We start from the raw sequence: 12,510 nt of genomic DNA on the forward strand, positions 1-12,510 counted from the left end.
CTTTAAAAAAAAAATCTAAAGATCAGCTAATTGCAAACTATAATAAATTTTCAATGAATTCAAATAAACATGCAATTAATTGCCTGAAAATATTACATTCAGATTGTATATAATAAATAAGTATATTATTTATTTATGTAAAGAGGAAACACCTTCTGTATTAATCACTTGAAGAAGAAATAGCAGTTTGAGTTGCGATACTTATTTGTTGACAGTCTCATTCCTGCAAAGCTAATGGTAGTGCTGCCAGGTTTTTTCTTTATATCATCATCTGTATTAACATCAGGAAGATCTTTGGAGTCGGCAATATCAAGCAGGAATATCCCACATGCGAGTTTGAATGGAAAGCAACAGCAAAGGTCAGTGGTACCAAAGGTTGTGAACTTTGAGGAAACAGCTTTATTAGCTCAGTAACAGCTCTGCCTTCAGACAATCACCAGTCACCAGAGAGCAAAGTGTATTGAAGGCACAACAATAGCCTGATTTTAAGGTAAGAATCTTATTTTCCATGTGATTATTTGTAAATCATACGGTAAACACACTATCCATGCAGAAATGAAATAATATTTGTGTTGTTTTCCTGAGCTTTACGTTTTTCATCATATCTGCAGTATCCATTTTCCACTTTGACCTCTTCCCCTCTTACATTCCTGTCTCTTCTCAGAATGGCAATGCATGATGAAGTGGGCTTTGGGTGGAAATACAGAGGCAGGGGTCTTTTTGGGGGAATGTACATGCTTGGGACCCCCTTTCACATTGATTTAAGATAGTCAGGAGAGCGTCCAAAACTGCTTGTTTTCCCGTTCATGGTTCCTGCACAGGTCTGGCAGCACTAAAAGATTCGTCAATGCTTAGATGTGATTAACATTTGACTCCAGACTAATAAAAACGAATGACAGTGTTGGGGTCAGAGGGTCGAGATCAAGGCTCATAGGATGTCCTCTCGGTTTCCAGCCATCCAGATTAATGGGGCTCCTGTGGTAGGAGCAGCGAGTGGCTATTTTTCAGTATCACTTACTCAATGATGCCTCTGAACCCTTAGGCCACAGTGCACTGCCCACCTGTTGCCCCATTAACTACTAATGGACTGCACAACCGCCCGTTTGTAGGGGAGGGGTGATGCAGGGGTGAGTTACTTTTGTAGTTTGAGTCAATTTCTTTGAAAAGCTTTGATTGTTCTATTTGTAGTTGACAAATAACATGACAAATGTTCACGAACCTTCTTCAACATAGAGATTTTAGAGTATAGTTGTATTTGGGAAAGTGTATATTTCCTTTGGATATCAGTAGGATATGACACCAGTGTGTGTTTCTGTATTATCAGGGGATAACCTTAATTATCAGGGAAAATTTCAGATGGATTGTGCTAAAAAAAACAACAAAAAAACACATTATACACTGTGTACATATTTGTTATGCAAGTCGATATTCTGATCATATTTCACCCATAGTTCACCCAAAATTTTTAATTCTGTCATCAATTACTCACCCCCATGTCATTCCAAAATTTCATAAAGAGACAGTCACTTTGTTTGATGAACGGATTTCATTTAGGCTTTTATTCACATGAAAACATTCATCGTCTCACACATCAGTTGTGGTAAACGGATGTTCACTTGACGTGCAAAAACCAATGAGGTTCATTCTCGTGTTACGCAGCACGTTTGAGCTTCAGTAAGAACCAATGAGATTGATTCTTATGTGTCACGCAGCCTATTTGAGCTTCTACAAGAACCAATGACGTTCATTCTCGTGTGTCACGCAGCACGTTTGAGATTTTGCAAGAAACAATGAAGTTTGATCCCCACGTGTCAAGCAGGTTCGGTTACGCTTCTGTTTATGTTCACTAATCAATGTTTAAATGTGAATAAAAGCCTATATTAAATCTGTTCAATATATAATGCAATCGAGTCTATTCAGAAAATTTTGACTTAACCACTCAATTCATATAATGATCATTTTTAATGAGAGCTGCTAGTGAAAAATGCTGTATGTTCAGATGTGTATTATTATTAAGCAGGTTTTTCTTTTAGAGGAAAAATGGGACAAATAAGAGATTTAACTCTGAAAAGTAAAAAAAATATATTAAATGCCCATAAGAAGGATGCAATTCTAATGCAATCCTATAAATTGCACTCTCAACCCATCTACCCGTAAAACTTTTTTTTTAAATCATTGTTCATGTTTAAAACACTTCAGCTTGTGATTCTTATTAAGTGGAGGTCATTCAGGATTCTTTACCATAGCGAAGTCTCTGAGAACCTGACAAACGTACTTCTGGAGACTCCAGGTAGGTTGCAGTCCTGGAAAATTGTAGCACTGGAGACTAAAGAGTTCCTCATGGTTTCACACATGGTTTCACATCTAATTCTTCAACTTGATTCTTGAAATCTTTTGCAGGTAACATGCGTATTTTTTTCTGAACCCCTTTTATTTTTTTATTTTTTTTATTTTTTTGGCCCTGCTGACCGTATGACCATTTCACTGTACAGCATAATGCACATCTGTATATAAGGTATGTTTTAAAAAAAAAAAATTTTACTTCCAGCCCTCGTTAACAATTATATATCACTTAGCATTTTTTATATACAAAATGAATAGTAGTTATTAAGATTGATGTGGTTTGGAACTGGTAAAATGTGCTTGGGGAATGAAACTATTATCAGAATATTGACTTGCACATTAATTATGCATGCACTGTATTTGAAAAGATACATTTCAACCACAACATCTTATTGTCCACAAGAGTCATTGTTGCTTGGACCCCGATGATTGTTGTGAGTAAATCTGCATTTGAATCAGTTACACATACAAGTGTCAATAAAAAAGGACAGATTAGAATGGAAAACAAATTGCAGATTCCAGATGTGGAAAACATTAATCTTTTGTGAATTCCAGCAATAAAACTATTGCCTGTTGCCATTTCACACTGCCAGCTAAAATTTTAAATATATAGTCTACCCCTGTTGACTAACAACAACCTATTCTGCCTCAGGATTAATATTAAAAGGTTAATAATAATAATAATAATAATATGAGCATTTAAACTTGATATTGTATCCTAATGCCAAAACATAATTCTGATGCTCATGAATATTTTGGAAAGGTTGGAGGTTATCATGGAGGTTATTGGAAGATTAGAATGTCAGTGTGAAATGATAAATACAACATTACTGGCAGGCCATATTCAGGACCCCCTACTCTAACATTTATATGTGGGTAATGTTGTGTGACTTTATTATGACATTAAAATTAATTTATGTTTTCATAAATGTAAAATTATATTTTAGTGAAGTAAGTGTTAAGTTTTGTATTTGCTTTATTGAATATTTCAGTATTTATGATTCATCCGTGCATCTCATTATTTTTTATTTAATTTGTGTGCTTATTCTGACTTAAATCAGAATAACTTCCCCTTCCTCTTGCTTCATCTCATCTCATCTCTTCTCTGATGATGTGTTAACTGACATGAGGGCGGAGCAACCTATCACTGGTTCCACCAATAGCAAACCACAACCATCCACTCAATTCCCCATGGACAAAATCATGTCCCGCCCTACATTTGTTCTTGTTTGCGAAGCCTTTTCACTCGGATGTAGGCTACATCAAAATAGAGAAGAAAAGATTATTGCAACTTCCGTTTCATGCCGACTATACTTACGCAAGCAGTGATGAGAGGCCAAGCAACTGTTATTAATGGGATGCTAACGGATAGATTTCACCAGGTTTTATAGATCTTCTTTCCTGTAATCAACCAGCAAAAGTGGTGTTTTTTTATTTATATTATTAAAAGCTATTTCAGAAATAGCTACGGATGTGTACAGCACCAATATTCTGTTTCCAGCATGTCACCACAGGAAAGAAAGTTGTCAAACCATTTCATTTCTTTAACCTCATGCTGCTTCACGACTGTAGGTGCATGGAACTGGATTGAAAGCATCTGCCAAATACTAAAATAAATTTCTGTTGTGTTGGATGTGTGAATCACAATCATCTTAGCCTTTGTAACATTGTCAAAATGACACCATGTGGTAGCCTGCCATCACCATTTCAACGCCTCTCTATTTTAAAACTAGATTTGGCTCAGAATTCTCCTATATGTAGGCCTACATCTAACAAGTTTGATTTCTCGTCCTCCCCATCTTCATATGAACAGTTTAATTGTTTTCTCATGTTCTGTAAAGCATCTTTGGATTTATCTTTAATCACTTTTTCTTTTCTTTTTCTTTTTTTTTTTGCAATGAGAGTATAAACTTGGCATGTTTGCATGAATAGGCTACATGTCCCGCTTTAAAAATTCTCGCTGAAACTTTCCTGAGATGTTATCTGATTTCCACTATAAATAACGCAGTTTCTGGCTGTCAGGACTCCGGAGTCTGTGGAAATCCCTTATCATGAAAGTCAAACTACACGAATGCAGCCACACGATGGCACTGTTATCTTCATAAAGCCCCGGAGTTCCGCTCATGTTCAGGTCCCAGTGGAAATTAATAACATTCTCAAAACCATATCTAGTATTTGTTCAGCTCCCAATGGAAATAACACAACGCAAAACTAATATCGAGTGTTCATATTTTGTAAAGTGTATATTTTTCTTTCTTTCTTTCTCTGGTTCTTTAGATAGGCTATGGATTTTTACAGCATTTGGGTTATCTCTGTAAGGCCTACGTGTTTTTCACGACTCATCATAGGCTATTTAATCCTGGGTTACAGCATTAACGCCCTTATTTGCATATTTAAGGTCAACAGCACTGATTGGACAAATCCAGCGACCTGTTTTAATTCTTGTTCATCTGCAAAATTGTAGCCAACCATATCTGATACAAACAGATAGGAGATACAAAAAGAGGAGAAAAAAAGAGTAGGCCTAGCTATCTTCATCACTCCACTTAACGCATTGAATAGGTGCGTTTACATCCCAAAAAATGTAACAGATTATGCGAACATCGCAACACTGTGTAGTATTATACCATAAATGTATGATATCGTGTGCCTTTAATTAGAAAAAGGTCAGAATCTGCTTAAGCAAACAAACAAACAAACAAACAAATAAATAATGGTAATAATTTTACCTATTCACTGTATAACATTAGGCTATATGATCAATAGGCCTAAGTTATGACAACATATGTTTTTACATTGCTTTAACTCATCAAAATAAGTTAATAAGCAAATTTCAGCTTTTTTCATATATTTCAAGGTTCAGCTCATTTTTAAGTTAGTTTAATGTTATTTAAGTTGTAAAGACTTAAACATCCTAGTTGATTGTACTTAATTTAAGGCAGCATTTTTTTTATTTATTTTTTACTGTGTTCTAGCTTTGTGTTTATAAAATGTGCTTTTTTAAATAAATAATATGTCCTGATGTGCACTCATTGTCCGACATTTTCCTCAGACATGGAGACTTCAAACACAGCGGGAAAGTTGCTGCTACCAAAGAGTATAGAAGTACTTCTTCTATACTCTTTGCTGCTACTGGCCTACAAACTTCATGAATATTTAATGAGGTAAGGCTGGTTGTCTGTTGCTAGGATACACTGTATTTAGAGTTAACCGCGACTAAAGGGATGCGAAACCTGCTCTGAAGCAGAATTTCACAACCCATGGTTAAAAACATTGCTACTCCAATTTAAAAAAAAATGACTTGACTCTTTACCTGGCGTTTAAGTAGCCTAAGAAAGTTGTAGGCCTATCATATAGGCTCCAATAACCTATTGTAAGACCCTTTTGAATCCAAGCATTGTTTGTTTACACAGTGTTTTATTGTTTACAAGCATTATTTATGCTACCAATGAATTGCACTGCAGTACAGACTAAACGCTATCAGCTCCACTGTCCAGCATAATAAAATAAAATAAAAACAGGCACATGGATCGTGTGTAAATAAGACTACATTTCCCATGCTGCACCGCGCTCGCGTCGTTCCGCTGCTGTCAGTTCGCCAATGCGAGAATCGCCCAGCCAGCAGCATCTCAGCCGAGCAGCAGCGCAAACATGCACTGAAACACGCATCTTAGGACATTTCCACCCGCTTTCGGTTTGCCATGAGGGCGTGTGATGGGAATAACGGGGATTTTCGCACCGGATTACGTCTCTTTATTTTGAGAGAAATGCGGATTGTTTTGCGCTCGAGGTTTTAACGCAGAAAACAATATACAAAAATGAAGAAGCAATTCAATCGGATGCGACAGCTCGCCAACCAGACTGTTGGCAGGTGAGAGCTATGATCTTAAATACGATCATTTTACTGCGTGACGGAAGTTTTTTTTTTAATCATTATCATTTATTTACAGAAAAGAATGGGAAACCATCCTTAGCTGCAGTAGCTTCCTATTCACATAGGCTATATTTTCCCATTCAAACTTTCACTGTTTCTTAATACAAAGCTAAATGCATATTTAAACACGCAAATGCTGGTCTGAGCCATCACTACTGCTAATAGCGTCATCTTGATTGCGCAATGCATCTGAAAATAGCTTTATTCATTATTATACCTATGCATTATTATAAAGGCATAGCTAATTAAAGGTTGTGCATCCGTGCCTTGTGCGTAACGGGTTCACTGCAGAGGCAGTTCTTCCAGCAAAAAAAAAATGCTTCTCGGAGGTTCCCCATGGCACTGACACAACACCCCCCTCATGCACGAGCCTCCCGGATGCATTTCCATCAAACGCAGCTTTATGTAGCACTGCTGTATCAGCACACGTTGATTTGAATGAGGAGAATGACATGTCTCCAGTGCCAGCTGATGCAGTGGATGGATGCGGATGAGTGGGAAAATGTGAAAGGCGCAATGTTTTCATTGCACACTGATCTCTGAGAGAGAGAGAGAGAAAAAAAAGAAGAAGAAAAAGGAGGAGTTGGGTGCAGTACATCAGCAAGATCTGGCAGTGATGGAGAAGGTCATCGTTGCTTCGAATTTCCCTGCACACAGAACTTATAATGCAGTATGCATTGCGGATTGCAAAAAAAGAAGTTTGTTTTAGAAAGGTTGCTGCTGATGTGGTTTCCACATTTGTCCTGTTTACGCTGGAGTGGGTGTGCGACGCTTGACCTTTCGCTCCTCTCTTCTCACCTGATAAGGAGGGCTTGTCGTGCACAAGGCGTTGCATAGGGCCAGAAGGTGTGCATCGCTATCAGGCAGCTCCTTGCTGGGTGGTTATGCCAACGTGATGTTGTGGGTCATCATTTCAGATGCATTCTCAGTGGGTGGTTAGTAGGGTCGGATCTCTTTTACCGCCTCTGGCTGGCATCAGCAGGCCAGTGGAAAATGGAAAGCCCAGCTCCCCAAAACCATTTCCAGCTTTGCTCAGGGCATCCGATTGTGTGTGTGTGTGTGTGTGTATTTGTGCGTAAGCTCTGCATTAGTATTCCCTACCTTTCCTTGGTAATGTCCAGGGAACTGTGGCAGCGGCCCACGGTGGCATTCTGTCTGTATAGCTGTGCGGTAATGAGAAACAACATGTTTCCTGAACAACACAGTGTCCTGACTCATTAATAATATGTTCCAGGGCCGGAAAGGGCATGTTGGACTGATGTTTGCTTTGGAAAATAGATTTGCATGATCCTGTCAGGAGTACAGAGTCACATCTCCCCATATCAGCTGAGAGTGACACTTAGAAACCGTGTTCATGACCTTGACAGTCTTACAGAGGTAATGCAGTGTAAGAGATGTCCAATGTATTTTGTTACGTCACTGACATATGTTAGCCATTATCAACCCCATTTTACTTTTGCTTGCTTAAAGTCAGCATGAGATCAAAGTAGACTTTATTTTATTCATTTGTGTTACTGATCTCATTGTGAACGATTTATGCATGCATAAATATATATTTTATATGATAAAAAAAGTGCTAAAATTGTAATCATAATGTTATATCTTATTCTTCCTGTGATGACTGTCTTCGCTCCGCTGACGTGCATTCAGATCTCGCTTTATTTCATCATGTAACGCTTACTTTTTTTATGCGCATGGAAAGAGACGCTAAAATGAGCATAAATTAAAAAAATATATATATAAAAAAAACCGCTCAATTAAGGCCGATACCTTTTTTATCCAATAAGAAAACATGCGCATAAACTACGATGGAAAAACACATTTACTGAATAAATCAATTTTTTTTTATTTAGCCTCAACAATGGATGTGATTGGATAACTGGACTAACCAGTGGACCAATCGCATCGCAGCATCTCAAATGTTGGTTTGATCGTTCTGAAATGCCTGATCCAGAGTCTGCCATCAGAAAGATTTGGTTTATTTCCCTCCCAGAAGCGTCTCACACGATTGCACTCACAAACAACAGCATCCAAATAACAGATAACATGTCAGTGTTTATTGCATTTCATCTCTCATATATGATGTAGCAATAAAGAGCCACAATGGCTTCCCCGATTGCAGCAACTTCCATATTTGTCTATTTTGTTCACTTAAACACATGGGATGGAAACGCTGCTTTATTCTCAATTGTTTTATGCGCATGGCACGGACATTTGAAGCATTTGAGCTATTTTGATGTATTTCAGAGTGAAATGATTTGATTATTTTCTGTTTTTATTCGGAACTTGATGAAGGTAAACTTAAACTAAACAATTATTTATTAACTTATGAATGATATGTCTCCCATTATTTAACACTTGAGTTAAAAAGTGAAACCAACATTATAAACAATTATAAACAGTACAGTTTAAAAGTTTAGGCTAAGTTTTTTTAAGTTTTTTTATTAAATGAATGTATAATTTTTATATTTTAATTTAATAAGGACACATTACATTAATCAAAAGTTAAATAATCCTGAAAAAAATATTATATTGATTTTTGATATTTTTTCCACAATATTTTATCCAGTCTTTTGAGCTGCAAATTAGTAATGATGCTGAAAATTCAGCTTTAACATCACAGGAACATTATTCAAATAGAAAACAGGGTAACACTTTATTTTAATGTGACGTAGTTACATTACTTAATGTATTTACTATAGTAATAACAGTAAATTATGCATTACAAGTAACTAACCCTAAAATGAACCCTAACTGTAACTCTATAAGTATATGTAGTTAATTAATATTACCCAGTACTTATTTGAGTAAGTACAATATAACTACGTCACCTTAAAATAGTGTAAACCAAAAACAGTTATTTAAATAAGTAATCATATTTCACAATATTACTGTTTTTTCTCTTTTTTTAATCAAGTAAAATCGGCCTTGGTGAGCAAGAAACGTCTTTCAAAACATTAATCTTACCGATCTGAAACTTTTAAACAGAATTATTGTAATTCAGATCAAATTCTGTTTGGACGAGTCATGCTTGAAGCCATTGCAACAAAACAAATTTATCACACTGTACTGTGATACTGTCATACTGCAATAATGCGCATCCTTTTATGTATTTGACATTTGTCCAGATGCTTTTATAGCTGTGTCACCCACCCTCCCTACGGTTTTAATTTGTCATCATTTGTAAATCACATTTCCTCTTGCCCTCTTTGAATGAAAACGACTACCCGCTGCTCTGTGTGTGTATTTGTGTTTGTCTAGCTCAGGGGCCAGTATTTGTGAACCTTCTCTGTGTTCTCATTGAAACTATATTTATAGTCTTCTCATTCATGTTTTTGTGGCAGTGAGTGTTTGTGGGGGTTTTTGGTGGGGTTGTGCACCATGCCTCTAGTGTTTTCTCTCTCGGGAAGTATGGCAGCCTCCCTCTTCCTTCAGATTGCCAGCTTGGTTTTACTGGGGAACAGTACGTCGGAAGTGCTTATGGAGCTGTGTGTGTTTTTCGCCGTCAGCATAGAGATTGGGAACAGTGTGTATGTTGATTAATGGCCCCGCGTTACAAACGTGCCCACACAACAGTGAGTGCCCACATGTTGCAGGGGAATACTTTTATGTATGTACTGTATATACACTCACCTAAAGGATTATTAGGAACACCATACTAATACTGTGTTTGACCCCCTTTCGCCTTCAGAACTGCCTTAATTCTACGTGGCATTGATTCAACAAGGTGCTGAAACATTCTTTAGAAATGTTGGCCCATATTGATAGGATAGCATCTTGCAGTTGATGGAGATTTGTGGGATGCACATCCAGGGCACGAAGCTCCCGTTCCACCACATCCCAAAGATGCTCTATTGGGTTGAGATCTGGTGACTGTGGGGGCCATTTTAGTACAGTGAACTCATTGTCATGTTCAAGAAACCAATTTGAAATGATTCGAGCTTTGTGACATGGTGCATTATCCTGCTGGAAGTAGCCATCAGAGGATGGGTACATGGTGGTCATAAAGGGATGGACATGGTCAGAAAGGTAGGGTAGGCTCAGGTAGGCCGTGGCATTTAAACGATGCCCACTAAGGGGCCTAAAGTGTGCCAAGAAAACATCCCCCACACCATTACACCACCACCACCAGCCTGCACAGTGGTAACAAGGCATGATGGATCCATGTTCTCATTCTGTTTACGCCAAATTCTGACTCTACAATCTGAATGTCTCAACAGAAATCGAGACTCATCAGACCAGGAAACATTTTTCCAGTCTTCAACTGTCCAATTTTGGTGAGCTCGTGCAAATTGTAGCCTCTTTTTCCTATTTGTAGTGGAGATGAGTGGTACCCGGTGGGGTCTTCTGCTGTTGTAGCCCATCCGCCTCAAGGTTGTGCGTGTTGTGGCTTCACAAATGCTTTGCTGCATACCTCGGTTGTAACGAGTGGTTATTTCAGTCAAAGTTGCTCTTCTATCAGCTTGAATCAGTCGGCCCATTCTCCTCTGACCGCTAGCATCAACAAGGCTTTTTTTTGCCCACAGGACTGCCGCATACTGGATGTTTTTCCCTTTTCACACCATTCTTTGTAAACCCTAGAAATGGTTGTGCGTGAAAATCCCAGTAACTGAGCAGATTGTGAAATACTCAGACCGACCCGTCTGGCACCAACAACCATGCCACGCTCAAAATTGCTTAAATCACCTTTCTTTCCCATTCTGACATTCAGTTTGGAGTTCAGGAGATTGTCTTGACCAGGACCACACCCCTATATGCATTGAAGCAACTGCCATGTGATTGGTTGATTAGATAATTGCATTAATGAGAAATTGAACAGGTGTTCTTAATAATCCTTTAGGTGAGTGTATATATATACACCAAACGCTTATATGATTTATTCTACCTTAGAGAGCAATAATTAGTAAGTGGTTTTATATCTGTGAGTGTGTATATATATATTATAATTAGTGTTGTCATATCGAATAATCGCGATTAATCTCATCTAACATGAAAGTGTGTAAATATATAATGTGTGTGTGTATATATATATATATATATATATATATATATATATACAAACAACACAAACTTTTATGTTAGATGTGAATTATCGCGATTATTATAGTATTAGATTAGATTAGATTAGATTCAACTTTATTGTCATTACACAAGTACAGGTACAAGGCAACGAAATGCAGTTTAGGTCTAACCAGAAGTGCAATAGCAGCAAGTGCAGGATATACAGTGGTTCCATAAGTGCAGAACATGGGTATGTACTGAATAAATATAGAGTTGAATACTATTATAAACAAAAATTTACAGATAGATTTGTCCTATGAATATAATATACAGATAACTATTACTGTGAACAGAATTTACAGCTAGATATGTACTGAATATAATATACAGATGGCTATCAGTGATGCGCGGGTTGATCCGAAATGAGTGGGTGCCTGCGGTCACCCGCGGTTACCCGCGTTTACGAGTCATCCAAAAATATTTTTAATGATATTCGGGTCGCGGTCGGTCGGGTCGTTTGAAATAAAGATGCCAATTAAACCTTTGTAATTTATATAGTAGTATAGAGAGCATAAGCGGAGTGGAGCGGTGAGAATCTTCGCTCACGGAACTGTCCACCCCTCCGCTCCCCCGCTCAAAGCTACATCAGGCCGCTCCGCTCATTATCGCTCGATCAGCGCTCAACGCAGTTTGATCCGCGCTCCACTCAAATCGCCCCCCGCTCGCTCCAAAAAGGGGAAAAAAAATCTACATGTAGCCTATATCACTGTAGCTTAGACCACAGCCTTACCTCCTAAAGAACTAATGAGCAACAACAACATTTTTCAAATAGAAATGTTTTATTTCAAATGACAAATTAGGCCTATGTAAGAAGGAATATAGCCTACACAAAGTCCTGTAAAATTAAACGAATAAATGGGCCTAATAATATGAATAACAATTATATAAAAAAAAATATAGCCTACATAAAAATTTTAAAAGTAAATTTACTATTAGGCCAGAATTTTGATAAGTTAACTTTTGTGCAACGCGCACGATTAAAATTTAAATGGGCTTATATCCATTGTACACACAAACTGCTGTAAAATAAAACGAATAAATGGGCCTAATAATATAAATAAAATTTATATAAACAAAAATATAAAATAAATATACATAAACGTTTTAAAAGTAGGCCTAGGCTAAATTAACTATTAGGACAACATTCTTATAACTGAACTTGTGCGCAGCGC

General features: G+C 37.4%; 1 protein-coding gene across 9 annotated transcripts in view; it reads left to right on the forward strand.

The window, feature by feature from the left end:
- Nucleotides 1–5,872: 5,872 nt before the first annotated feature.
- arhgap44a (Rho GTPase activating protein 44a) overlaps nucleotides 5,873–12,510 on the forward strand; it is a 76,907-nt gene continuing 70,269 nt past the window's right edge. For 5 of the 9 annotated variants that reach the window (XR_014199018.1, XR_014199019.1, XM_082142105.1 and 2 more), the window contains exon 1: nucleotides 5,873–6,214. Coding sequence is in view for 7 of the 9 variants with exons in the window: in XM_082142105.1 (XP_081998231.1) it covers nucleotides 6,162–6,214 (53 nt within the window). In the remaining 2 variants the exon portion in view is untranslated. The remainder of the gene's footprint in view (nucleotides 6,215–12,510) is intronic. The other 4 variants (XM_082142109.1, XM_082142110.1, XM_082142106.1 and 1 more) reach the window with 2 other exon arrangements.

The sequence above is a fragment of the Leuciscus leuciscus genome, assembly GCF_965113295.1.
Source record: "Leuciscus leuciscus genome assembly, chromosome: 1".
Classification (NCBI taxonomy): Eukaryota; Metazoa; Chordata; class Actinopteri; order Cypriniformes; family Leuciscidae; genus Leuciscus; species Leuciscus leuciscus.